Consider the following 25,963-nt stretch of genomic DNA (forward strand, 5'->3'; position numbering starts at 1 on the left):
AGTAGAGGAAACGTAGACAAAACACTCCCTTAAGAGAAAAGACAAAAATTTGCTAGTGGTACAAATATATGTAGATGACATCATATTCGGTGCCACTAATGATAATCTTTGTAAATAATTTGCTGAATTAATGTAAGGAGAATTTGAGATGAGTATGATGGGAGAACTAAATTTCTTTCTTCAATTACAAATCAAACTAAGGAATTTTTATTCATCAAACTAAGTATACAAAGGAAATACTAAAGAAGTTTGGAAATGAAAATCACAAAGAAATAGGCACTCCAATGAACCCCACTAGTAAGCTAGACAAAGATGAAAAAGAAAAAAGTGTAGATATGAAACTCTATAGAGGCTTAATTGGATCTTTTTTTTATCTTACTGCCAGTAGGCTTGACATAGTATTCAATATAGGAATGTGCTAGATACCAATCAAACCCTAAGGAATCACATCTAAGTGCTGTCAAAAGAATCCTTGAATATTTAAGAGAAACCACAAATATAGGATTATGGTACTCTAAAGACTCTTGTCATGATTTGCTTGCATATTCTGATGCGGATTTTGTGGGATACAAATTAGATAGGAAGAGCACTAGTGGGACATGTTAATTTCTAGGAAGTAACTTAGTATCATGGTTTAGCAAAAAGCAAAATTCAGTAGCATTGTCAACGGCTGAGGCCGAATACATAGCAGCCGGGAGTTGTTGTGCTCAAGTGTTGTGGCTCAAGCAACAACTAGAGGACTATAGAATCAAACTAGACAACATTCTTATAAAATGTGATAACACTAGTGCCATTAATCTTACCAAAAATCCTGTTCAACACTCTAAGGCAAAGCACATTGAAATAAGGTATCACTTCATTAGAGATCATGTGCAAAATGGGGATGTATGTATTGAGCATGTGAGTACCGAGAAACAATTAGCTGACATATTTACAAAACCTCTAAGTGAAGATAGATTCTGCATGCTTAGGAGGAAATTAGGCATATGTGATCCCTTTGATTGAAAAACAAATGAAAGGAACAAGTTGTCTTATGATACTCTCCTCCCATTTTGAAAATCCCATGAAACATTAGTAAAATTTGTTCATTTATAGACTCCTTACTCATATTTCAATGTCCCATAAAGATTTAGTAAGAATCAGAAAGAAGGAAAAATTAAAAAAAAAAAAATTGGGAAGCCTGAACTGGGGCCAACCCGAGCCAGAATTGGGTCGACCCCTCCTTGAGTCGACCCAAGCAAAAGCTGGGGTCGACCTAACGGCGGGACCCCTGTTTTTAAAGGGGACCCGTGAGCCACTTTAGGGCATTCTTTCCTTTTGTCTCCTTCCTAAAACCCTATTTTCCGCTCTCCAATCCCTTCTAATCAACTCTAAACAGTGTTAGATTGCTTCCCTAAGCCGTTAGATCAAGACCTAAGGAAGCATTTTGATAGAGATCAAGGGGCTGGCCGAATGGTTCAAGCTAATTCCAAAGATCCATTACAAGGAATTGGAGGTCCAATGACTAGAGCAAGGGCAAAACAAATGAAAGAAGCTTTATATGGACTAGTCATGGAAATTCAAGAGAAGGAGGCTGCTCTAGAAGACTCTAAGGCTTCACCAAGATTGATCACTTATCTTTACATAGTAAATGCTGAAGAACAAAGCTTGGAGCCATTAAACAAGGCTGATCCACGTGGAGATGCTATTTAGGCCCATTTTTCGTGGGTACTTTTGGGCTTGAGTCTTGTTGTGTTCCTAATTACTTGTACATGAAGTTTTGACTTGTCAACTCGTTTTTCCTAAGTTATTCATGTACTTCGTAGTTAGGAACCTTGAAAGTTGTGTCATTTATTATTTTGAAGTTGTAACTTGGAAGTTGTGACTTGGAAAACGTTTTTTACTTATTGCCTTGGAAAGGGGATGGTGTCCTTTCCAATAGCTTAGTTTGAAGCCTATATAAAGGCTGCCATATGTAACCAAGGGATTATTATGAATGAATTAAAGTGTTGGCAAGCTTTGCTATGCTCTTTTGTGTTCTTGGATTAGAATACAAAATTCTGACTTATCAAAGGGAGTGATCAACCTTTGTGGCGTCTTCAAGGATTAGGGTTTTAAGGACTTAGTTTCCTTAGAGTTCTAATCTGATCTCCTACAACTTGTTTTTTCTAGCGATCTCGGGGCAAGTATAGCAAATTGATTCAAGGGTTCCTAGGGCAGGTCTCCTGGTGGGTTCTTGTCATTTGGTATCAGAGCTTTGGTTCTTGAAATCAGGTTACTTATCCTTTATCATCTTTGTTCCTTTGTTCTTATTTTATTTCTTTAAGTTTCTTTGTTCGTTCTCTTATTTCTGTTTTTTTTCAGTTCCTTGTGTTTCTTGTTTCCTCTAATCTGTTTTGTTCTTTAATCTTCTGTTACTTAGTTTGATTCAAAAAAAAAAAAAAAAAGACGAAAAAAAAAATGAAAAAAAAAAAACGAAAAAAAAAAGAAAAGAAAAGAAAGAAAGAAAGAAAGAAGGAAGGTTATTGATTAAGGGGCATTAATTACAAGGCTGTTTCACTTGTTGCAAAGCTGAAGACCCCTTGTTGCAAGGTTGTTTCACTTGTTACAAGACCGTTTTACGTATTACAAGGCTGCTTAGCTTGTTCTTATTTCTCCTTGCTTTCTAGTTGTTTCTATTACATATCCTTTACTTCCTTTTGAAGTCTTCTTATGTTCTTGATGCTTTAAGACAATTTTTCTTGTGAGTACCATTTGCCTCATCGAAGTCCTTAAAATTCTGATTTTTCTTGGAGATTTGCCACCATCCATCTGATCGCTCTTTGTGATTTGTTGATTTTGATTCTTTCAAGAACATAAAGAGGGCTGGCTTGAGTGGTAAAAGGCAAGAGTGTGAGTTCATCATCAAGAAAAAGCCATAAAAGAGTGTCCACCCGAGAGAGGAGTGTGTGAGGACCTATTCTGTTTATACTAATCTTTTGATTGCAGCATACAAAGATGAGTAGTGGAGGTAGTGAACAACCAGATGTTGATATGAAGTTATGGATGAAAGCCATTGCTGATCAACTTACTAAGCTTGGTGCACGAATGGATGATTTGGAATCACCAAGCAGAATCAAACCTTTGAGGGGGCAGATGTTTGAAGATGATGAAGAAGATTTAGATTATGAATCTTACTCTAGAAGGGGAAAGAAGGCCGATGATTCAAAAGATAATAATCTGGGCAGCATCAAGATGAAGATTCCTATCTTTCAAGGAAAGAATGATCCCGAACTTTACTTGGAATGGGAGAGAAAAGTTGAACATGTGTTTGATTGTCACAACTATTCAAATGAGAAAAAGGTGAAATTGGCAGCCGTTGAGTTCACGGATTATGCAAGCATATGGTGGGATCAATTGATGATTAGTCGGCGAAGGATTGGAGAAAGGCCAATTCGGTCATGGGAAGATATGAAATTGGTAATGCGCAAGAGATTTGTACCTAGCCATTACTATAGAGATTTACATAGAAAGTTACAAGGGCTGGTTCAAGGCTCCATGAGTGTGGAAGACTATTATAAAGAAATGGAGATGGCAATGATTAAAGCTAATATAGAGGAAGATCGAGAGGCTACCATGGCAAGATTTATTGGAGGCTTAAACAAAGAGGTTGCTGATGTGGTTGAATTGCAACACTATGTGGAGATGGAGGAGCTGTTGCACAAGGCCATCTAAATAGAAAAGCAAATCAAGTCCAAAGGATCCAAATCGGGTTTGGCTTCTAGTTCCACATGGAAGTCTAATTGGAAGGATAACAAATCTGCCTCAAAAACAAAAGAAGATGCAAAGCCAAAAGATTCGGTTGCTATTTCAAAAAGTAAAACCGAAACTAACACTTCTTCTAAATCACGTAATGTTAAGTGTTTTAGGTGCCAAGGATTTGGGCATATTGCTTCCCAATGCCCAAACAAGAGGATTATGATTATGTTGGAGAATGGTGACATTGAAAGTGCTAGTTCAAGTGAGGATGAGATGCCACCCTTAGAAAATTGCAGTGATATTGACATTGAAGAACCTGTACATGGAGATATGTTGGTGACAAGAAGAGCACTAAGCATCCAGCCTAAGGATGATGGGGATAAGGAGCAACGTGAACATATTTTCCATACTAGATGTCATGTGAAGGGAAAGGTATGTACCATGATTATTGATAGCGGAAGCCGCACTAATGTTGCTAGTACTTTGTTAGTAGATAAGCTGGAGTTACCCACCATGAAGCATCCTAATCCATACAAGTTGCAATGGTTAAATGAATGTGGAGAAGTGAGGGTAAACAAGCAAGTGCTCGTTTCATTTTCAATTGGCAAATACGCAAATACACAGATGAGATTCTTTGTAATGTGGCACCAATGCATGCTAGTCATATTTTGCTTGGACGACCATGGCAGTTTGATAGGAAGGTTACACACAATGGATACAAAAACCATTATTCTTTTATGATGAACAACCGCACTGTAGTCCTAACCCCTCTCAAACCTTTGCAAGCTTATGAAGATCAGATTCGGATAGCGAGAGAGTGTAAAAAGAGAGAAGGTGAGTCCGAGAGGAAAAATGCAAATGAAAGGAGTGAGATTGAGAGCAGAGAGAAAAGTATTCAAAAAAAAGAGAAAAGTAAAAAAATGAGTGTGTTTGCTGAAAAAAATGAGGTTAAGAGTGTTATGTTCTCAAGACAGCAACTACTTGTACTTATGTACAAGGATGTTTATCTTTCTACTAACGATCTTAACCCCTCCTTGCCTAGTGTTGTTGTGACTTTATTGCAGGAATTTGAGGACATATTTCCAAAAGAGATTCCTAATGGACTACCACCCTTAAGAGGCATTGAGCATCAAATAGACTTCATGCCCGGTTCTACCATTCCAAACAGACCTGCATATAGAGCTAATCCCGAAGAAACAAAGGAAATCCAAAGGCAAGTGGATGAGCTGGTGAAAAAGGGAATTGTCAGAGAAAGTCTTAGCCCATGTTCGGTTCCTGTCATCCTAGTCCCAAAGAAAGATGGAACATGGCGCATGTGTGTGGATTGCCGAGCCATCAACAAAATAACAGTTAAGTATAGACATCCTATCCCAAGATTAGATGATATGCTTGATGAATTACATGACTCTTGTTTGTTTTCTAAAATTGATTTGAGAAATGGCTACTATCAAATTCGTATGAAAGAGGGAGATGAATGGAAGACATCATTCAAAACTAAATATGGATTGTATGAGTGGTTAGTGATGCCTTTTGGTTTAACTAATGCACCTAGTACTTTCATGAGATTGATGAATCATGTTTTGCGTGCTTTCATAGGTCAATTTGTGGTAGTTTACTTTGATGATATTTTAGTCTATAGTAAGAACTTGGATGAACATGAACAACATTTGCATGCTGTTTTTAGCAAATTGAGAGAACACCAATTATATGCTAATCTTAAGAAGTGTACATTTTGCATGGAATCTGTTGTATTTCTTGGTTTTGTTGTTAGTTCTCAAGGTATTAGCATGGATGAGGAGAAGGTGAAGGCAATCAGGGACTGGCCTACACCTAAGAATGCGAACGAGGTAAGAAGTTTTCATGGTTTAGCAAGTTTTTATCGAAGGTTTGTTAAAAATTTCAGTTCTATTGCTGCACCTTTAAATGAACTTGTTAAAAAGAATGTTGTTTTTAAGTGGAATGATCAGCATGAACAAGCTTTCACTGATTTGAAAGATAAGCTAACTAATGCACCTTTGTTAAGTTTGCCTAACTTTGATAAAGCTTTTGAAGTTGAATGTGATGCATCCGGAATTGGAATAGGAGCTGTTTTGATGCAAGATTCCAAACCAATTGCTTATTTTAGTGAAAAGCTAAGTGGGGCAGCCTTGAATTATCCAACATATGACAAAGAACTTTATGCATTAGTGAGAACTCTTCAAACATGGCAGCATTACTTGTGGCCGAGGGAATTCATCATTCATTCTGATCATGAGAGCTTGAAGTTCTTGAAATCCCAGGGTAAGCTTAATAAGAGGCATGCTAAGTGGCTGGAGTTCATAGAAACATTTCCTTATTTCATCAAGTACAAACATGGAAAAGAAAATATCGTTGCTGACGCGTTGTCTCGAAGGTATGCTTTACTTACTACCTTGCAAACTAAGTTACTTGGTTTTGAATTGATTAAGGACTTGTATGCCAATGATTCTGATTTCTGCCAAACATGGAATACATGCAAAAAGAGTGCATCTGGTGAGTATTATAGGCATGACGGATTTCTATTTAAGAAAAATCAGTTGTGTGTGCCTATTTGTTCTATCCGTGAATTGCTTGTCAGAGAAACTCATGGGGGTGGTCTGATGGGACATTTTGGTGTGCAAAAGACTTTAGATATCTTGCATGAACATTTTTATTGGCCTAACATGAAGCATGATGTGCAAGCTGTTTATGATAAATGCATTACATGTAGACAAGCGAAATCTAAAGTTTTACCACATGGCTTGTATACACCTTTACCCGTGCCTAACCAACCTTGGATTGATATTTCTATGGATTTTGTTTTAGGATTACCAAGGTCTCAAAGTGGAAAGGACAGCATATTTGTTGTTGTTGATAGATTTAGCAAAATGGCTCATTTCATTGCATGTTCTAAAACCAATGATGCAATACATATTGCTGACTTGTTCTTTAAAGACATAGTTCGTTTGCATGGTTTGCCTAAGACAATTGTTAGTGATAGAGATGTGAAGTTCCTAAGTCATTTTTGGCGCACCTTGTGGAATAAATTAGGAACTAAACTCTTATTTTCTACTGTTGCACATCCTCAAACGGATGGACAAACTGAAGTAGTTAATAGGACACTCACTACTTTGTTACGTACCATCATTCAAAAGAACTTAAGGCAATGGGAAAAATGTTTACCACACATTGAGTTTGCATACAACAGAACTGTTCATTCTTCTACTTCATTTTCACCTTTTGAAGTTGTCTATGGCTTTAATCCTTTAACTCCCTTGGATATTCTATCTTTGCCTACTAAAGAACGTGCTAATCTTGATGGAAAGCAAAAGGCAGAATTTGTGAAGGATTTACATGCCAAGGTTCGGGCTAACATTGAAAAGAAGAATGAGCAATATGCTAAGCAAGCCAACAAAGGACGTGTAAAGATTGTTTTTGAACCTGGTGATTGGGTCTGGGTGCATATGAGGAAAGAACGGTTTCTAACTCAACGAAAATCCAAACTACAGCCTAGAGGAGATGGACCTTTTCAAGTCTTAGAGAGGATCAATGACAACGCCTACAAGCTGGATTTGCCAAGCAACTATAGTAATATTAGTTATCCTTTTAATGTTGCTGATTTATCCTTATTTGATGTAGGTGATTCGAGGACGAATCCTTTCGAGGAGGGAGGGAATGATAGAGATCAAGGGGCTGGCCGAATGGTTCAAGCTAATTCCAAAGATCCATTACAAGGAATTGGAGGTCCAATGACTAGAGCAAGGGCAAAACAAATGAAAGAAGCTTTATATGGACTAGTCATGGAAATTCAAGAGAAGGAGGCTGCTCTAGAAGACTTTAAGGCTTCACCAAGATTGATCACTTATCTTTACATAGTAAATGCTGAAGAACAAAGCTTGGAGCCATTAAACAAGGCTGATCCACGTGGAGATGCTATTTAGGCCCATTTTTCGTGGGTACTTTTGGGCTTGAGTCTTGTTGTGTTCCTAATTACTTGTACATGAAGTTTTGACTTGTCAACTCGTTTTTCCTAAGTTATTCATGTACTTCGTAGTTAGGAACCTTGAAAGTTGTGTCATTTATTATTTTGAAGTTGTAACTTGGAAGTTGTGACTTGGAAAACGTTTTTTACTTATTGCCTTGGAAAGGGGATGGTGTCCTTTCCAATAGCTTAGTTTGAAGCCTATATAAAGGCTGCCATATGTAACCAAGGGATTATTATGAATGAATTAAAGTGTTGGCAAGCTTTGCTATGCTCTTTTGTGTTCTTGGATTAGAATACAAAATTCTGACTTATCAAAGGGAGTGATCAACCTTTGTGGCGTCTTCAAGGATTAGGGTTTTAAGGACTTAGTTTCCTTAGAGTTCTAATCTGATCTCCTACAACTTGTTTTTTTCTAGCGATCTCGGGGCAAGTATAGCAAATTGATTCAAGGGTTCCTAGGGCAAGTCTCCTGGTGGGTTCTTGTCACATTTGGTGAAAATGGGACCCAAGCGAGCCGTTATTAAGAGATCCGGGAGAGTCTCACGGCCAACCATTGTAGAAGGGCGTTCTAGAGAGTTTTCTACAGTGCCTCCACAAGGTAAGACACGTGCTGAGCCTCCTCCACCTCCTTCTCCTTCAGTTCAACTTGCTAAATATGCGGGAAGACCAGTAACCACGGGAAGAAGGATCCATTCCGAATTTTTGGATCAAGAAGGATTCCGGTTGGGTGGTTGGATCCGAAGGCAAGGATGGGAGTATCTGTGCTCCCTAGATGTAGTGACCTAGCCGGGCTTAGTTCGTGAGTTCTATGCCTTTCTAAAAGTCGGTCCGGGAGGGCTTGTGTCTGAGATCCGAGGAGTACGAGTTCATGTTTCAGAGGAAAGCCTAAGTGAGTTGCTTCATCTCCCCTGCGAAGGAGCCACACCAGAAAAACCAGAGAACAAGATGAGAGCTCTACAGCTGATCTTTGAAAGAGATGATTTTGATTACTCAAAAAATGTAATAGCTAGTTCTTCGTCAGCTGAGATGAGGCTATTGCATAATTTCATAGGTAGGATTCTATTTCCAAAAAGTGGAAGATTTGATCATATATCTGAGCGAGACTTGGCCATTATGGAGCATGTTATTCAGGGTATTCCTCTGAATCTTCCAGCTATGATCATTAGGCAGATGCATGAGGCCATATGCAAATCGAGAGTCTCCTTGCCCTACGATATGGTACTCACTTTGATATTCAGGCATCATGACATGTGTAGAGGAAGAGATATCCAGGCATTTGCTATTTACCGATACCTGCACTGCACGGTCCCTAGTGCGCATGGGTTATGAGAAGGTGGACAGTCAGTGGGTGCGTGGAGGTGCAGGGGTACATGCACCAGAGGCTGATGCACCAAAGCTTGGAGACTCTATCCCTGAGCCTGAGATATTTGCGGATCATCCTTCAGCACATTCAGAGGCAGGACCTTCATCATCCACACCTACGGGATGCACAAAAGAATTTTGGAGTAGGATGACTGAGCTTGTGTCAGCTCAGGTGAGGACTCTCTCTGGTGGCATGATGAGCATGATGGACAGTATAACTGCTAAAATTAGAGGCCTCAGAGACCAGGTGATAGCATTAGAGAGAGAGGCTCATGGTCCATATGTGCCCCGAGCAGCTAAGTCAGAAGTTTCGGCACAGATTCATCCAGCTCACAGAGGTCCACGACAGACTCAGTTCCATCAGGCCAGACCTTCCCTCGCCACTTATGCTAGGAGGATGAGGACTAGATCACAGCCTTTAGATTCCCTCTAGGCTCGATGATAGCACTATAGGAGTACATCACAATTAATGCCTAGGATTTATCTAGTTCTCATATGCATTTTACTTTGTTGATGTATTTTGCACCTTATTTGATGAACATTGTACTTTTGGCATCAGTGTACTACAATGTTTCATTTTGATCAATGAAATTTGGATCTTATCATTTATTGCTTCTATTTATCTATTGCTATACATTCTTTTGATGATAACAAAAAGGGAGACAAGTAAGAAAAGAGAGAAGTTGCGATATAGGGGGAGAAGTTTGGAAATTAAATAGGAAGAGATTATATTCACTTAAGAGGGAGCAATATGTAACAATAAAAATTTTCAAAACAAAAAAATCTGAATTTTCAATCAAAATTTCTGAATTTGGCACATACTCCTCATGCCTCGATACATAACCTGAAACTCTTACTTTATCTCAAATTTTTTAAAGTTTCATCTTTAATAAAATACAAGAGAAAAGGGAAAAAAATCAAAAGTTTAAATTGGCAATATTTGGATGAAAAAGGGGGAGCTTTCACTTTCAAATTTAGAAAAACTAAAATTCAGCAACTCAAGCTATTTCTAAATTAAAACTCCTAATTTTAATACAAGCGTCAATCTGCCCATGCTCAATGTTTTGTAATCATCAAAAAGAGGAAGATTGAGGATGATAGTGTTATTTTGATGATTAACACAACCATTGAGAGAATATCAAATTAATAATACAGTTTAACGTGATACATCACTAATGAATACGACACCCTCGATACATTCATGATACATTAAGAAAATGAGATCAAGACGTCTTCCAATAATTAACGAGATAAAATTTTTAGTAGAAAAGTGATAGAGAACTCTTAAATCTAATTTAGCAAAGTTTCAAGTGAAATATACTCTCAAGGGCAAAACAGTATTTTTCATTGTTAAGGGTATGTAGCTCTATCGTGGCATACACTCAAAATTACTTGAAATATGTTTCTTTGATTATATAAATTAGTCTAACCTTAAGATGCAGAAAAGTGTGGATAGAGTCAACCCCAGAGGAAGTGGAGTCGACCTTGGCACACCTTGAAACCATCTGGCACACCCCTGCAAAAATGGCACAGATGAACAGTGAGTGGAGCCGATCCCATGTATCCTTGAGCCGACCCCAGGAGAGGAGCCGACCCTAAAAAATCTTGAGCCGATCCCAGTTTGAAGCATCAAGAAAACAACTCTCTAGAATTTACTGAGAGGGCCGACCCCAAGTTTTCTTGAGCCGACCCCACATGGAGCCGACCCCAGGAACACTTGAGCCGACCCCAATGGAGCCGACCCCAACTGAACATGAGCTGTGAGACCCAAGCCTTTTGGCCTCACGTGTGTCGCACGTGAGGGCACACGATGAAGGGGGATTCATCGCGATCGCCCGAGGAAGACGGAAACCCCTATTTTTTTAGGGCTTCTCCTCATTTGAAAGCCACCCGAGGTAGAGCCGCCACGCCGAGTCCCCTTTCGGTTGGGCGACCTTCCTTTCTTGCCGCTGAAAAAAAAAAACTCCACTGCCGCCGGAGAGGAAGAGAGCCGCCGGAGAGGGTCATCACAGTTCACCCCCAAAACCAGGTAAGCCTCCCAACCACCTCATTTTCCCTTTCCTGCATTTTCTCCTCCCAATCCACTCGGGAGGATAGATCAATTCAAAAGAAAAGAAAAGAAAAGAGGAAGAAGAAGAAAAGGAGAAAGAAAGAAGAGAGGGAAGAGGGGGCTTACCCGTGTGCGGCTGCGAGTTCGTCGGCATCACGGGGAGCATCCACGGACATCACGGGAGCCGCCAGCCTCGGCTCGGCCGTGCGCGCAGGCCGCGAGCGTCGGCTGCAAACGCGATCGAGGGCGCAGCGGGCTCGGCTGGAGGCACTGCCGGTCATGGCCTGGCCCCTCCCAAGCTCGCCTCCTCCCTCCGTGGGAGAAGAAAGGAGAAGAAAGGGGGAGGGTTGAGAAGAATATGAGAAGAAGGGGAGAGCTGAGAGAAGAGAAGGTGAATCGGGAACGGAAGAAGGAAAAAAAAAGGAAAAGAAGAAAGGAAGAAGCGGGGAAAGGAGAAGAAACAGAGAAGAGAGAAGAAGAAAGAAGTCGGGAGAAGTTTCTGGAGAGGAAGAGAAGAAAAGAAAAAGAAAATGAGAGGAAGGGAAAAGAAAAAAGAAAAGAAGGAAAAAGAAAAAGAAAAAGAAGGAAAAAGAAAAAGAAAAGAAGAAGGGAAAAAAAATGAATAAAGAGAGGGGTGGTTTACGGGTATGAATCCGAATTTAAAAGAAGAATATGATTTTTGAATATTAGACTTTGCGAGGGATTTGCGGAATTAATTGGATTTGTTGTGGATCGCGTTCGCAAGGTAAGTGATGTAACCTCTTTACTAGATTTATCGGCAAAACTAAATATCTGTTTTACGAATCGAATTATTTGTGATTACGAATTTGATGCATGGATTATATGTATATTTTTAGAAGATTGTATGATTCTGATTGAACGTATTTGCTTCTGGTTCGAATTGTATTTAATTGCTCTGACATTGTATTTTTCGGCTTGAAACACTGAACATAATGTAAGAAAAGATAATGATTTGTACTAGATTCAGACTTGCAGTCAGGCTATGTTGAGAACCCTGCCAATGGGGGCTAATACATGGGTACCGCAAGAAGAATAGTCGGTGATATGACCTTGCCACAGGAAACATGTTGTCATAGTTCCTGGCTGTTGAGTTGAATCTGATAAATTGAAAGAAATTAAGATATGAACGATATTTGGTTTTGATATTGCATGTTTTCATGACTGAAATATGAAATAGTGAACTAATTGAACTTCGACCTGGCTATGTTGAGGACCCCGCCAATGGGGGCAGATACGTTGGCAATTGACTGTCCTGAGGGACTCACCGCAAGAAGATTAGTCGGTGTTGATGACCCTGCCATAGGAAACATGTGGTCATAGTCTAGGATCGACAAGTTGAATTGAATATGTGAAAGAATCTCGAAACCGTGAAAAGAATCTTATGAATTTAAGAAATATTTGACTTGTACTTTGAAACTGCGTATATATTTATTTTTCACATATTATTGCTTGATTTATCTAGTTAGAGTGTTCATTACTTACTAGGCTGTCTAGCTCATTATACAATTTCTTGTTGTTTTACAGATCCGAAGAATTAGCTCGATCCAGAATTTTACAATATCGGAGAACGAATAAAAGAATTATGGCACAAGTTATCTTAGATTAGGTTTTATTTAAATTAATGTTCTATCTTTATTGTTCCGCTGCGTATTGAGAACTGTGAGACTTTATAATTTGTGTCAGTCAATGGAATAAGATTGCATTTATTTCAGCTGAATTATTTTAGTTATATAATTGAGATGTTTGGTTTAGATGCCTTGCATGCTCGTGGGGAGAGTTTCCTACAGGTGTGCGGCGGTTGGCGCGGACCCCCGGCTCGCGATCTCGGGCCGGGGGCGTGACAACTTTTGTGGTATCAGAGCCTAGGTTTAAGATTACTTCGGAATCATGATTAGTCATATCAGAGCTTAGCTTTTAGGATTCTGAGAATTTGTCGGAAAGTTTGAGAGATGGGGTAAGAAGACCAATATCTTTGTTTACTTTTGTTAGTGGTAAATTTGTGCTATCTTATCTGAATTTTGTGATACTGAAATCAGAATGCTAGCTAACTGTGTTTATAGCCAAAGTATGAATAGACTATTTTGAGAGTTTTCTTGGTGGAGTAATTTGTATTTCAAGATATTATTAATTGGATTTTGACTAAGTTAAGTGAAAGAGTATTAGTCTTGGAATATTATCGTGCAATGTAAGTATTTTGGATGTTCAAATTGATATCGGGTACTATGATGTTACTTCTAGCTTGAAGTTAATTAATTCGGTGACAAGTTAAGGTTCAGATATGAAATGTTGTTTGAGGTTTGGGCTAAATATATATATATATATGATGATATTCATTGAAATATTCTTCGAGGATTGAAAACTATATGTGGATCATGTATGAAACTCCTATGTAGATGGAAAATATATTTGGGATGAAATTCTAGAATTATTCTTTGGCTTTACCTAGAATTTGAAACTTTAGATCTTTTCAAATTACAATGCAAATTGGTATTTTGATTGGAAGTGATTTAGTAAATTATGAGAATGTTGGTTGTTTAAATTATTTTAAGATGGTCAACGATATAAACTTTGTGATTGAGAAATATTTTCTAACGGGTTTCCTGATTAAGGAGAATTTCGTTGTCAATGAAAAGAATAGTGCTTTTGATTTTGACCAATATGGATATTATCGTATTATTAGTAGGTTCTTCTATTTGCTATGAAGAAAAAAAAAAGAGAGAGAGAGAGAGAAATCTGGCATCCCAAGTCTAGGATTAATGGTTTCTGCATTAGTTGATCTTGGATTTGGAATGTTTTAGCATAGATCTCTTTTCTCTTAAATTTGTAGCTTATGCTTTTGAAAGAATTAAGGAATAATTATCAATCTTGAAGAAATAATTTTATTGGAGATTATAAAGTATTCATCGCAGTGGAATTATTAATAATTTAAATTATCATCTTTGGATCCAAATAAAAGATCTTATTTATGTCTATCGGAGACTATGTGGTGTGTAATAAACTTCAATTCAAAGCTGGGCTTATAGATTGACTTAGAGATCTTTTGCCAATATTGTTGAGGTTGCTGATGAAATCTAGTTTTGTGAAAGAAAAAAAAATTGAATTTTTGAGGCTTGCATGATTATCATAGAAGATTTTTGATAAATGCTATAGATCTCAATGAAGAAAACTCTAGAAGAGATCGCCGAGTCAATTTTACTTATATCTATTGATTTAAGGTCTTCTAACTTGGTGGAGCATTGAGAAAATTTTTCTAGTTATTTTTACTTGTAAGTGTTTGACTTGGAATCGTCTAGTTGAGTAGATGAGAGAATTAAGATTTAATTTATTTTGAATTATAGTAACTAGCTTATATGGTGTTTTTTTAAACGTATCAATTGACTCGAGGATGAGTCTAGATGGATGTACTCAGGGGCAGTTAGAGGAAGAAATCAAAAGTTCTTTTTGGGCTTTACTTGGAATTAAAATTTTGGATCTCCTTAGTTCAAAATACAAGGTAGTATTTTGATTATAAAAAAAAAAGTTATTAGTGAATTCAAAAGAATTTTGGTAGTTTGAATCAGAGTGCGCAGCGAAAGCGTAGTGGTCTGAACTATTTTTCTAAGTTGGTCGGAAGTATTATCCCTTTAATTCGGCAAGTTTTAATAACAAAAGAGTTGATTTGATTTTGAATTTTTGGATGTTGCTGCACTATCTTAGGTTTTGGATGTCGCTGCACTATTTGGTTTTGATACTGCATGTTTTCATGACTGAAATATGAAATAGTGAACTAATTGAACTTCGACCTGGCTATGTTGAGAACACCGCCAATGGGAGCAAATACGTTGGCAATTGACTGTCCTGAGGGACTCACCGTAAGAAGATTAGTCGGTGTTGATGACCCTGCCATAGGAAACATGTGGTCATAGTCTAGGATCGACAAGTTGAATTGAATATGTGAAAAAATCTCGAAACCGTGAAAAGAATCTTATAAATTTAAGAAATATTTGACTTGTACTTTGGAACTGCGTATATATTTATTTTCCACATATTATTGCTTGATTTATCTAGTTAGAGTGTTCATTACTTACTGGGCTGTCTAGCTCATTATACAATTTCTTGTTGTTTTACAGATTCCGAAAACTAGTCTATTGGGGTTCCAAAATGGGAAAGCAACTAGAAGGACTATGGCATAAGTTATCTTAGATTAGGGTTATTTAAGTTGATATGTTATCTTGGACATTTATTATGATTGTTGGACATTGCAAGGTTTTGTTATTTTAAGAACTAGGTTTCTGCATGTTGGTAAATTATTGTTCCGTTGCGTATTTTGAACTGTGAAACCTTATGACTTGAGTTAGTCGATGGAATAAGATTTCATTCATTCAGTTAAATTATTTTAGACTTTTATAATTGAGATGTTTGGTTAAGATGCCTTGCATGCTCGTGGGAAGAGTTTCCTATGGGTGTGCGGCGGTTGGCGCGACCCCGGCTCGCGATCTCGGGACGGGGGCGTGACATGAGCCGACCCCAAGAATATGTGCTCAAAATCATGTCTCTGGAATCCCTGAGAGGGTCGACCCCAATGGAGCTTGAGTCGACCCCACCGTAGCATAGGTCGACTCCAAGAAAGGTTGAGTCGACTCTAATGAAAACAGCCGAAAATACAAGGTTCTGTGGTTCCTGAAAAGACCGACCCCACTATAGCAGGGGTCGACCCCAGTGAAGTTTGAGTCGATCCCAGAGAAGGTTGAGTCGACCCCAAGTCTAATGAACAGTAAGTTGAGTCGATCCCAGGAAAGTTTGGGTCGACCCCAGCATGGGCAAGGGCATAACGACTAGTTCTGCAGAAGTGCTTTTTGAGTTCCCAACGGCTAGTAACGGCTAGTTTTTCAAATCTAACCAATGGGGAGCGACTAATATAAGTTGGAAAGTATTTAAAGAGACACTATTCATCAGAGAAAAGTATCTTTTGCAAAAATTAATAGCATATTCAAGAGAAAGCAAGCCTAAGTGCTCTTTATTAAGGTTCTTCATTCAAGTCTCAAAAAGGTGGTTGAGCAATCTGAGTGTACATTCAACAGCTCCACCAATCCATTGTGAAGTGAAGTAACCTTAGCAAAGAAGAGAAGAGCATCCTCAAAGCGATAACTATTTTTTCATCTCTTCTCTTAGTGTAAAATTGTTATATTTGCTCATCTAGGAGTTTCAAATTCTTTCTTCTTAATTACTTTGTAAGGTTTGTTGGTGAGCCCGTAAAACCAACGGTGTAGGTTGTTGGTGAGCCCACAAAACCAACATAGGTTTTTGGTGATCCCAGAAAACCAAAGTGTAAAGATTTTTGGATTGTGAGCCCGGAAAAAAATCCAACTATAATCCGCAGGATTATAGTGAATTTCCAAGGGGACGCTTGGAGAGTGGACGTAGGTGCTTAGGAGAGCACTGAACCACTATACTTCTTGTGTGTTTTCCTTGTGTGTCTTTCTATTTTCACTACACGCACTTAACTAGTATTAACTAAGCGATTCAATCATCTATCAATTTCGTTAAGGAACTAAAAATTTAGAGAAACCAATTCACCCCCCCTTCTTGGCTTGTCGCTTTGGGCAACAGGAGTCTTGTACGTTTATCCCATAAGGAACGCGCGCCGGGTTATAAGCACTATCGGATCTCTCGCTGAAGCTCTGGCTCTGAGAGGTATCCTCTCGCTGATAATACGGCTGTGGAGGGGCCCATCCGAATATGCCGACAGAAAAATTCGATCCATAAGATGCTCCGAGCTACGTAGGGTAGTAGCTATCAGAAGATGCCTCAAACACACCATATCCATATCTGTGGCTGCAGGTAGTAGGATCTAGTATACGACTCGGAACTTGATACATCTAAATGACCTTGAGAAGCCCGTCTCCTATATGCAATCGTATGCTTTCGGGCTCTACCAAATCGTGCACCGTGGTTCCAATCCTATATAGTATGCGTAAATTAGGACTCACCGGTGAATATAGGCCCTCGGGCGTTAAGGGTTCCGTATCAGTTTGGTACACATAGTTTAGGTTCGCATGTTAGTTATTTGAACTCAACCGGAATTTGGCCAACACAAAATTCCTGATTGAAAACAATCGTATTGAGGGCAATCAACCCTCATTTATATATATAACAATATGTCATGGTTGCTTCTGTAATGTCATGCAGTGATAACAAGTTGATTCAAGGATTAGTATTTTAGGAGCACATGTATCTTTTTATTTAGCGCTGACTTTCAAACAAAAAACAGGCCACAAATGCTAAATATGACAACTACTTATTCCAAGTCTATAGTGCATAACTTAAAGATGCAATATACAAATAAGATATAATCTCTTTCAAGTTTATATTTGATACTAATTTATTGAAATTTGACATTTTAAAGCTTTTCACGAAGTACCTTCCATTGATAGGGCAGTATGAACTATGAAATGGTTCAGTCTCTCTGCTTCTTGCTGCTGTTCCTCCTGGTCTGGATCAAATAGAATACATGCGTGGAAATTTCCATCACCAGCATGAGCAATAACCATGCTAGCAACAATACACAGAATATTTATACAACGTTAGAAATTTGTGCCCGTATGACGACTAAATTCAACATAACTTCTTCAAGATTCATCATTGAAGTACATGATAGTTAACATATATTTAATCCAATTTGGCAGAGCAGGTAAGTGAAACAACATACCACAACAATGGTGATGCATTGAGCTCTTGTTTAGATTTTGAAATGCACTCTGCAAGCCTTGATAAAGGAACACATACATCCTTCAAAAGAAAATGTTAGTGAGTAGGAATAGAAGAAAATTTTGCATACCTCAGTTTCAGATGTTATCTGGAACAGTAGACTTGTTTCCTGCAATACGTCTTTTCCAAGAGGGAATAATATGCAAGAAAATTTCATTCCCCCTTTTATACTTCTTAATGCTCGCAAGTTCTAAAACTACTTCCATCAAGTACTCTTGAATCTATGACTGTTCAATTCAATCAAAAATATAAAAAGTTGCCAGTATCACAATGATAAGGAGCCCCTTAATGAACCTTCTAAACTTTTATTCCAACCAAGTGCCATGTCTGCTAGTGCACATATTTTCAAATTCATTTTCATTACATCAATCACTGCTATTAGGTCTTTTAAAATCAATTAGTTCTTGTTTGTTGAACCATTTCCATATAATTTCTCGAATAAAACCAACAGCACATCCTTTTATATTCTGCTTTCTCAATACATGGATCCACATTTGCACTAAAAGTGCTTGGGAAAACAAATGTAATAAAAAGGATTTTGCAGATGAACATGAAATAGATGCATCTCTATCAAATTCATTTAACAAAATAGTGTTTTTGCATGGTCCATTGCTTTAACCATATAACTCTTGCCAACCCACCTACAACGCAAACTAGAAAATATATTTCAATTCTAGGTTAATTGATAACTATCCTTTGACTTTGTTTCCTTTGCTTGGTTAGAGGAGCAAGAATTTTTCTAATTTTTCTCCTTAAGAAGATAATTTGTAAAAGGAAAGGTGGATTCACAATGACATGCAATTTAAGAAACAAGTGATACAGAAAGAAAATCCATCAGGAGACAAACCGTAGTTAATGCTTCAAAATTAGGTGCCATTGCTAAGCAAGCCCAAAGTGCCTCCTTCCTTATCTGCAAGCAAAGAATGGTCTGATAAGAGTATTGAGATACCCAAAAAAGGATGCCATGCCAGTTCCACCTTACAAGTTTTTACCATGTATATCATTGGACTAAGGTAAGAAATCATAATACTATGACACATCTGAAAAGGTGTCGATCTCTTATTAACAGGAATAAAGTTTGAACCTGACCCAGCTATTTTTTTTGAATATTGTCTGAAGCACCGACACAACCTGCCAATCATAACTGAAGTACATAGGGAAATAGACTTAGATAACCGATTTACTCAAGTAGGCTAAACTAGTGGGCCCTACAAAACTAAACAACTGTTCATGACTATACATAGTGGCTAGGGGCTGGTAAGACAAGAGGAGAAGAAGAAAAACAAGGATTTTGAGGTTTTATTTTCTTCATTTGGTAAGTAAACCTTTCTTCATGCCTTTGAATTTCAGATTTGATTGGTTTTTAGTCACATGATCTATGCATCATTTTGAATTTCTAAACTTTATTGTCTTTTCCAAAATCTACGATTTCCCCTCTGAGTAACCTTTTCATATCTCTTGGATTTAAATTCTATTTTGTATCTTTGAAGCTGTACTTCCTTTGAATAGTCAAGTTATTTGATAACTTTGAAAATTTGAACTTATATGATAAACCTTGGTACCAAGGTCCGCCGTACCGGTACCGGTCGGTGTACCGGTCCGTACCGACGGCGTACCGGTGTCCCGTACCGGTCCGTACCGATGGCGTACCGGTGTCCCGTACCGGTGGCGTACCGGCGGCGAACCGGTCCGTACCGGCGGCGTACCGGTCCGTACCGACGGCGTACCGGTCCGAACCGGTCCCGTACCGGTTCTTCAACAATAAACTACTGGTACCGGATTCCACGCTGATCCGGTACCGGCCGGTCCGGACAGGTACGGCAGACCATGCTTGGTACATTTTCAAAATTAGGGTCCTTCACTTTTGAACTCTACAAGTGTCTTTAGTTTAAAGTTGTTCAGTATTTTGAATCAGTTATTCGTTGTACAAATAATGAATTTTCATGCTTTGAAAATGTGTTGATATATTAGTTGGCATCTATTCTTTCTATTTTTAAAGTGGATATTATGAAAGAAGCATACTAAGTTTTGAATGATTGAATATATATTAAGGACTCATATATGTGTTACGACCTAACATTCGGTTCTTAATAGAATCTTTTCAACAGTAGCATTCATGAAATTCTCCCAAATCTGAAAACAATATTGTACTTCAAATATATAAGTGGACCTCTACCCAGTGGTATACTTGGCTGCATATGGATTATCAATGAGAATTTTTTGGAGCTTGGCACAATGGTATATGTGGCCTCATTCAACTTACCAATAAGGATTTATATTGGATCCTTGGCCAAGCATTATATGTGGATTTCAAGGATTTATGTAACCATATCCAGTTTTACAGGTGAAAATATTTGTGGCCACATTTGCTTTAGCGATTAGGATTTATGTGGCCTCATCAAATTTACCAATTAGGATTAGGATTAGGAATGGCTTATTTATAACCCAACCTACAAACCTGACTGGCAACCGACCTAAGATATGAAAGTTTGAGTTTAACATAAACAGATCCTGGTTATAAACTGCTGAACTTGACTTAATCCATTTTTTAAATGGGTCGGGTTCAGGTTTAGAATCCTGATCCATCTAACCTGTTTCAACGTGTTAAATAATTGGGTCAAATCACCACAGTTACAACCTGACCCTTTTAAGATCTGTTTAGCTCCTTTAAAATGTTCAAGACCTGTTTAATCCATTTAAGACTTGTCTAACTTGTTATCATATGCTTGACCTAATCCCACCAATTTATTAAAGAGGTTAGGTGAGTTAGGTCAGGTTCAGCTGTCCAGGTTACTAGGTCTTCCCTAGTACCCACATCTCAACCCGACTAGAACCTGAATTGACTTGACCATTGCTAGCACTAATGAGGATATATGTGGCTTCTTCTACATCAGTTGCAAGAATTTATTTGGCCTCGAGGTTGCAAGTGAACTGTTGTAGAAAAATATGAATCTGTATAAAATATAAGAATTATCTGAAATACAAATTATGCTTTTGTCATTTGATTCCAAACAAACAGTTGACCTAATATTTCATATTAATTCTTTGACTCTTTTCTGAACTTGTGTTCTAAAACTTTTATAGTATCTTATTCCTTAGTGGAAAAACTTAGATTTTGAGATTACACTATAATATATTTAACCAAAACTTTACTTGGATTTTGCATTTATGCATTACTTTTCAAAGGTCATTTTTTTGGTGAACATTTAAAATTCCTTAAACATGATCGAGGTTAATTTGCTTACCTATGTAGCTCACATCATTTATATAGTATTTTTCAGAGTGATAAACAATAGGTTGTAATGGACCTTTTTGAAGTAATTTACTTATTGACTTTATCTTTCGGATCTGCTGACTATTGAAGAAACATGAAAAATATTGTAGCTTTCTTTTGTTGTCATATCATAAAGGTATAGTATTATGTGCAAGCTTTGTAATTGGTTTTTGTTGAAGACTAATGTCTTGAAATAACCTTGTTTTTGCTTTCTTCAATCATATGGTCTCATTTAAGGATGATCAAATGCTAATGTTACTTTCGATTCACTATGATTGTCATGCCATGATATTTGGACAAGTTTGAGTCTCGAGTCGTGACATGGTTGTTCATGTTTTAACCTGAGGTACATGATGCCTTCTTAAGAATTTACATGAACAAATCTTCATGCTTTGTTCCACCTAACAAAATGAATTATGTACAATGAAACTTGTGTCAGTCAAAGAACTTGCTTTATGGATTCAATTCATCTCAATGTGCTAAGTCCTACCATTCTTCTTTTATGTTTGGTTGCAGGCAAAGTACACGGAACCGACCGAACTGACGTACTGGTGGAGACCGGTACCAATTGGAACCGGTACCGAACCAATTCAAAAAAAAAAAAATACGCGGACGCGCGCGCATCCGTGTTATGCCACAGAGTGCCCATGCGGGCTGCCCTGCATGGGCTTGCTGCCCCGCGCGGCGAGCCCGCATGGTTCTCCGCGCGTGGACGCATGGCTCGCATTGCGTGGAACACGTGTGGGGGCGAGTCAGAGACGCGTTTCCCCACTCGCGCCCACGTCCCCGCATGCGGGGTTACTCCCCCGGCCTCTCTCTTTTTCTTTTTTTTTCCTTCTCTTCTTCTTCCTGAGCCTCTCTTTCCTTCCCCACTCTCCTCCTCTCTTCTCCTCTCTTTCCCCCTTCTTCCGCGAGTAAGGAAGGTCTTCTTCCCCACGAGGTGCTCGGAAGGAAGAAAGAGGCCCAGTAGTCTTCTTCCCCGCAAGAGAGGTCTTCTTTCCTCCTTCGACAGGTAGTCTTCTTCTCTTTCTCTTCTTCTTCCTCTTCTTTCTTCCTCTTCTTCTTCCCCGTCAGTACCAATGCGAACCGAATTTTATAGCTAGACCGTACCGGTGGAGGCCGGTACCGGTACAGTACAGGCTGACTGATCGATTCCGACCAGTTCAGCAGACCTTGGTTTCAGAAGAATCAAACTGATAACCCTCTATTTATTGAGAAGATTTATTGATGATATTGTTCTTACTTCTTTCTATAGATGATCTAGTGTAGATGGGCACTCTAAAACAGTTCTTGGATCAGAGCTTTAAGATCAAAGATTTAGGACCTTGCTATTTTTTCTTGGAATTGAAGATGTCCATCTAGAAAGGTGGTGCTTCTTCAGAAATATATTAGTTGAAGTTTGTAAACTAATTAGGAAGACTGGAAGAGCATATAACTAACCTAGAAATGCATCAAAAGCTAGTGACTTTTTCCCTTTCGGAGGGGAGGTTGATTTAGGATTTTATTAATTTATTGCTGTTATGGAAGTCAATATTGTGTTTCATATGCTTAAGGGCATGGTCCATTGTTGTTGGGCCTTTAATGGAGCCAAAATAAGCTCTGGTTTGTTGTTTATATAACAAAGGCTTTTCAGTAAATTATGGCCTAGTCAAGATCTGCAGAACGGGTACCGAGATCCGTACTGGTTGTCTGGCGGTATGTTACAGTATGGTACCGTGCCATGCAAACTCGCGGTATATTGACAAAGGGGAGCCGGAGAGGGAAGGGGAGAGGAAGAAGGAAAGGATGAGAGACGGAGAGGGAGTTGACTTTTGAGCCCCCTCCTCTGGCCATGGCGTAATAGGGGTGGATCTATTATGCCACGGGCTAAGGAGTGGGGGCTCAAAAGCCCTCTCTCTCCCTCTTATGGCCTCTCTCTTCCCCTCCCTCTCCCTCTCTCCCCTTCCCTTTGTCTCTCTCTTTTCCTTTCTTTCCTTCTCCCTCTCCCCCTCCCTTGCCGGTTTCTCGAACAAAGGGGTGGAACCATGCCGGTCGGCCCCCAATGCGACTCGAGACATCCGAAACTGGGTGGTTCAAGATGGCACCACCTTCCATGTCCCTAGTTAGTGCACAACATTCACAATCATAACATATTATGTTGCATGGACATAGACTGTGAGTCATCCTTTCTTTTCCTACAATGTTGCATGGACATAGACTGAGTCATCCTTTCTTTTCCTACAATGTTGCATGGACTTAATAATAACATGAAAGAAATGTAATACCATCAGTTCTAACCAAGGTCCGCCGTACCGGTACCGGTCGGCGTACCGGTACCGGTCGGCGTACCGGTGGCGGGCCGGACCGGTACGGTACCGGTCCGGTACGTACCGGCCGGTATCGGTACAGTACCGGCCGGTACCGCGAGCCAAAAACCACAGCGCCTCACGCTGTGGTTCATAAAAAAACAAAAAAAAATCGTACCGGCGCGAACCGGCCGGTTCGCACCGGTACGAGGCCAGTACCAAGCGGTACCGGCCGGTACGGGCTCCGTACCGGCCGGTTCGCACAAGAAAACCGGAGATACCGGTTTTCTTGTGGTTCCGGTACCGGTCTAGGACCGGACCGGTACGTACCGGCCGGTACGGCATTCCATGGTTCTAACCATATGGTGCTAATAGGCCATAACTAAACATGTATATGCCTTCTTTTCCTGATTTTTTAAATCTTAAGGTTGCCCTCCTAACCACCTCTAATTGATCAAGTATTTCTAGTCCAAGTGATACACAAACTAATATTAAATTGAAGCTTCATATAGTTGATGGTATGTCCATTTTGAATCTGATTCAATCATAATTATCATGATCTTATCTGGTAACATCAGTTTGTTAGGCAATTCTTTTCTTAAAAAGACTAACATCACCACAAACTTTTATACACTAGGCAAATTCTCAATTCATATGCAAGGAACATTTTGAGTGAAGAAGTTAGATTTATGGATTGTATGTATAACTACATAATACAGTACTGGGTATATGGCGCCATTTCAAATTTTCAAGCATTTAATAGTTAATAAACATCCATGGCACTTATGTTCCCATAGCTTAACTAGTGTGCTCACATTATGGTGCCAAAGTGCGTGCTGAAAAACGTAAACATCTATTCCATGATTTACATCTTTCACTATGATCTGCATCACTCAATTTTTTTTTTATAAAATGTTTCAGGTACTATGTCGATCATAAACTTGCATGACCTTTCCAAGTCTTAAATATTCTAGGTTATAACCAAGGTTTGCCATATAGGTATCGGACCCATACTGGCACTATGATGATAAAGTGTCGGCATGCTTAGTATGGGGTCAGTGGCATACCAAGACTCAGTACAGCCCCTATACTAGGTCTCAATTTGGTATCGGCAATATACAATATGCCCGGTACAAGGCGGTACATACCAACATACTGTATCTTGGTTATAATAATAATCATGCCTATCAAAATGCAAATTTAACCATCCAACTTGATCTATATTCCAAGTTATCTTGTGCTCATCTTAAAATATCTGAGGCCCAAAATTTAGGTGGTTTGGATAGTTTCCAACAATCATTTAGAAAATCTTTTATTCCAATGGTTGAAAAACAATTCATTTCGAGAAATTGATGTGCTGCTAAGAAGTCTCCTAAATTTAATTTCAGTGTGTATAGATATATTGGGATTATACCTTGGAATTGAGTGGGCTAGGCTGTCATCTCCCTAGGATCGTCCTATGGCACCTCGTCACTCTCACTTGCAACGTATTAAAAAGAGAGGTAGAAGAAAAAGTAGGGACTAGGAGTAGATCTTGACCTGGTGGTGATAACTAGGTGCCAATGGCATTAGTGGTGGGGAAGGATGGCATGGCACCAGGAGAGTGAAGGTATGTTTGCAGTAGTGGTAGCAGAACCACGGTACCATGCATAGTGCCAGGGGTGGAGGTAGGGAAGGGCTAGAAGTGGTGAGGGTGTGTAGCTAAGGAAGCAATATGGAATTGCCATCTAGCAATGAAGAGAGAGAGAGAGACAAGGGAACATACACTAATATGGAGAAATTGGGGTGTGGTGAATGATTTTTAGGGTTAGAGTTAGTGGAGAATACACGAATATACAGTTCTATAACTTATTTGTAAACATTTTATTTATCATCAGATCCACCAACCCAAGCCGTCTTATTCAAGAGAGTCTTGGCCAAAATTTGATTGGACCTGATATCTGGACTTGACTTAGTTCAAAGGGCCAAAAATGTATGGCAGGGCTTGTTTAAGAATATGGAATGCAGTCCATGCCCAAAACTAATTATAACAAAGGGTGAAGAGCAGGGATTTAGATGTCACACCATGCATTATCATGCAATACTTGCACAATGATCAAGGAAAAACAAGCTATTCATAGTTCAGCATATGAAGTGTAATTTATCTATTTCAATATTATTCAATATAAAATTTTAATTTAAGTTGAATATTTATAAAGAAAGGACTTTAATAAACAAACAAAAAAAATACATAACAGGAGATCACCATATTTATTATTTAAAAATTCAAAAAATGGGAACTAATAAAATAATAAGATAAAATATAGGATAAATCTAGCCAGCTATAGATTCTTATAGTAATTCACCATCTTACCCTCCATAGCTCCTTTTTAGCATCAGCATCTTCCACAAATACAAAATCAGATCCATTGTGTTCAGAAACTATCTTCTGAACCAACAAAGCTTGTTCTCGTAAATATGCTTCTGATAAATTGCAATTGAATAGAGGGAAAAGTTTCAATAATGCCAGAGACTAAGAACAGTAA

The 25,963-nt window shown here is 38.7% G+C and overlaps 1 protein-coding gene and 1 long non-coding RNA gene across 20 annotated transcripts in view; one reads left to right on the forward strand and one right to left on the reverse strand.

Annotated features, from left to right (window-relative positions):
* Nucleotides 1-25,963, reverse strand: part of LOC103713540 (D-lactate dehydrogenase [cytochrome], mitochondrial) — a 92,021-nt gene that overhangs the window by 26,323 nt on the left and 39,735 nt on the right. For 4 of the 19 annotated variants that reach the window (XM_088704286.2, XM_088704292.2, XM_088704284.2 and 1 more), the window contains 4 exons: nt 25,792-25,901; nt 18,727-18,789; nt 17,821-17,900; nt 17,533-17,663 (listed from right to left, as the gene is read on the reverse strand). In XM_088704286.2, coding sequence (XP_088560412.2) covers nt 17,533-17,663; nt 17,821-17,900; nt 18,727-18,789; nt 25,792-25,901 — 384 coding nt within the window. Of the gene's footprint in view, nt 1-12,090; nt 12,230-12,329; nt 12,427-13,966; nt 15,012-17,532; nt 17,664-17,820; nt 17,901-18,726; nt 18,808-18,968; nt 19,011-25,791; nt 25,902-25,963 lie in introns of those variants that run through there. The other 15 variants (XM_039116371.3, XM_088704281.2, XM_088704288.2 and 12 more) reach the window with 11 other exon arrangements.
* Nucleotides 11,347-12,849, forward strand: LOC149752857 (uncharacterized). The gene is made up of 2 exons (XR_016396442.1): nt 11,347-11,856; nt 12,657-12,849. It is a non-coding gene; the product is annotated as an uncharacterized LOC149752857 (long non-coding RNA).

The sequence above is a fragment of the Phoenix dactylifera genome, chromosome 9 (genome assembly GCF_051530095.1).
Source record: "Phoenix dactylifera cultivar Ajwa chromosome 9, Ajwa_hap1_PhDact_Kaust_v1.1, whole genome shotgun sequence".
In the NCBI taxonomy this organism is placed as follows: domain Eukaryota; kingdom Viridiplantae; phylum Streptophyta; class Magnoliopsida; order Arecales; family Arecaceae; genus Phoenix; species Phoenix dactylifera.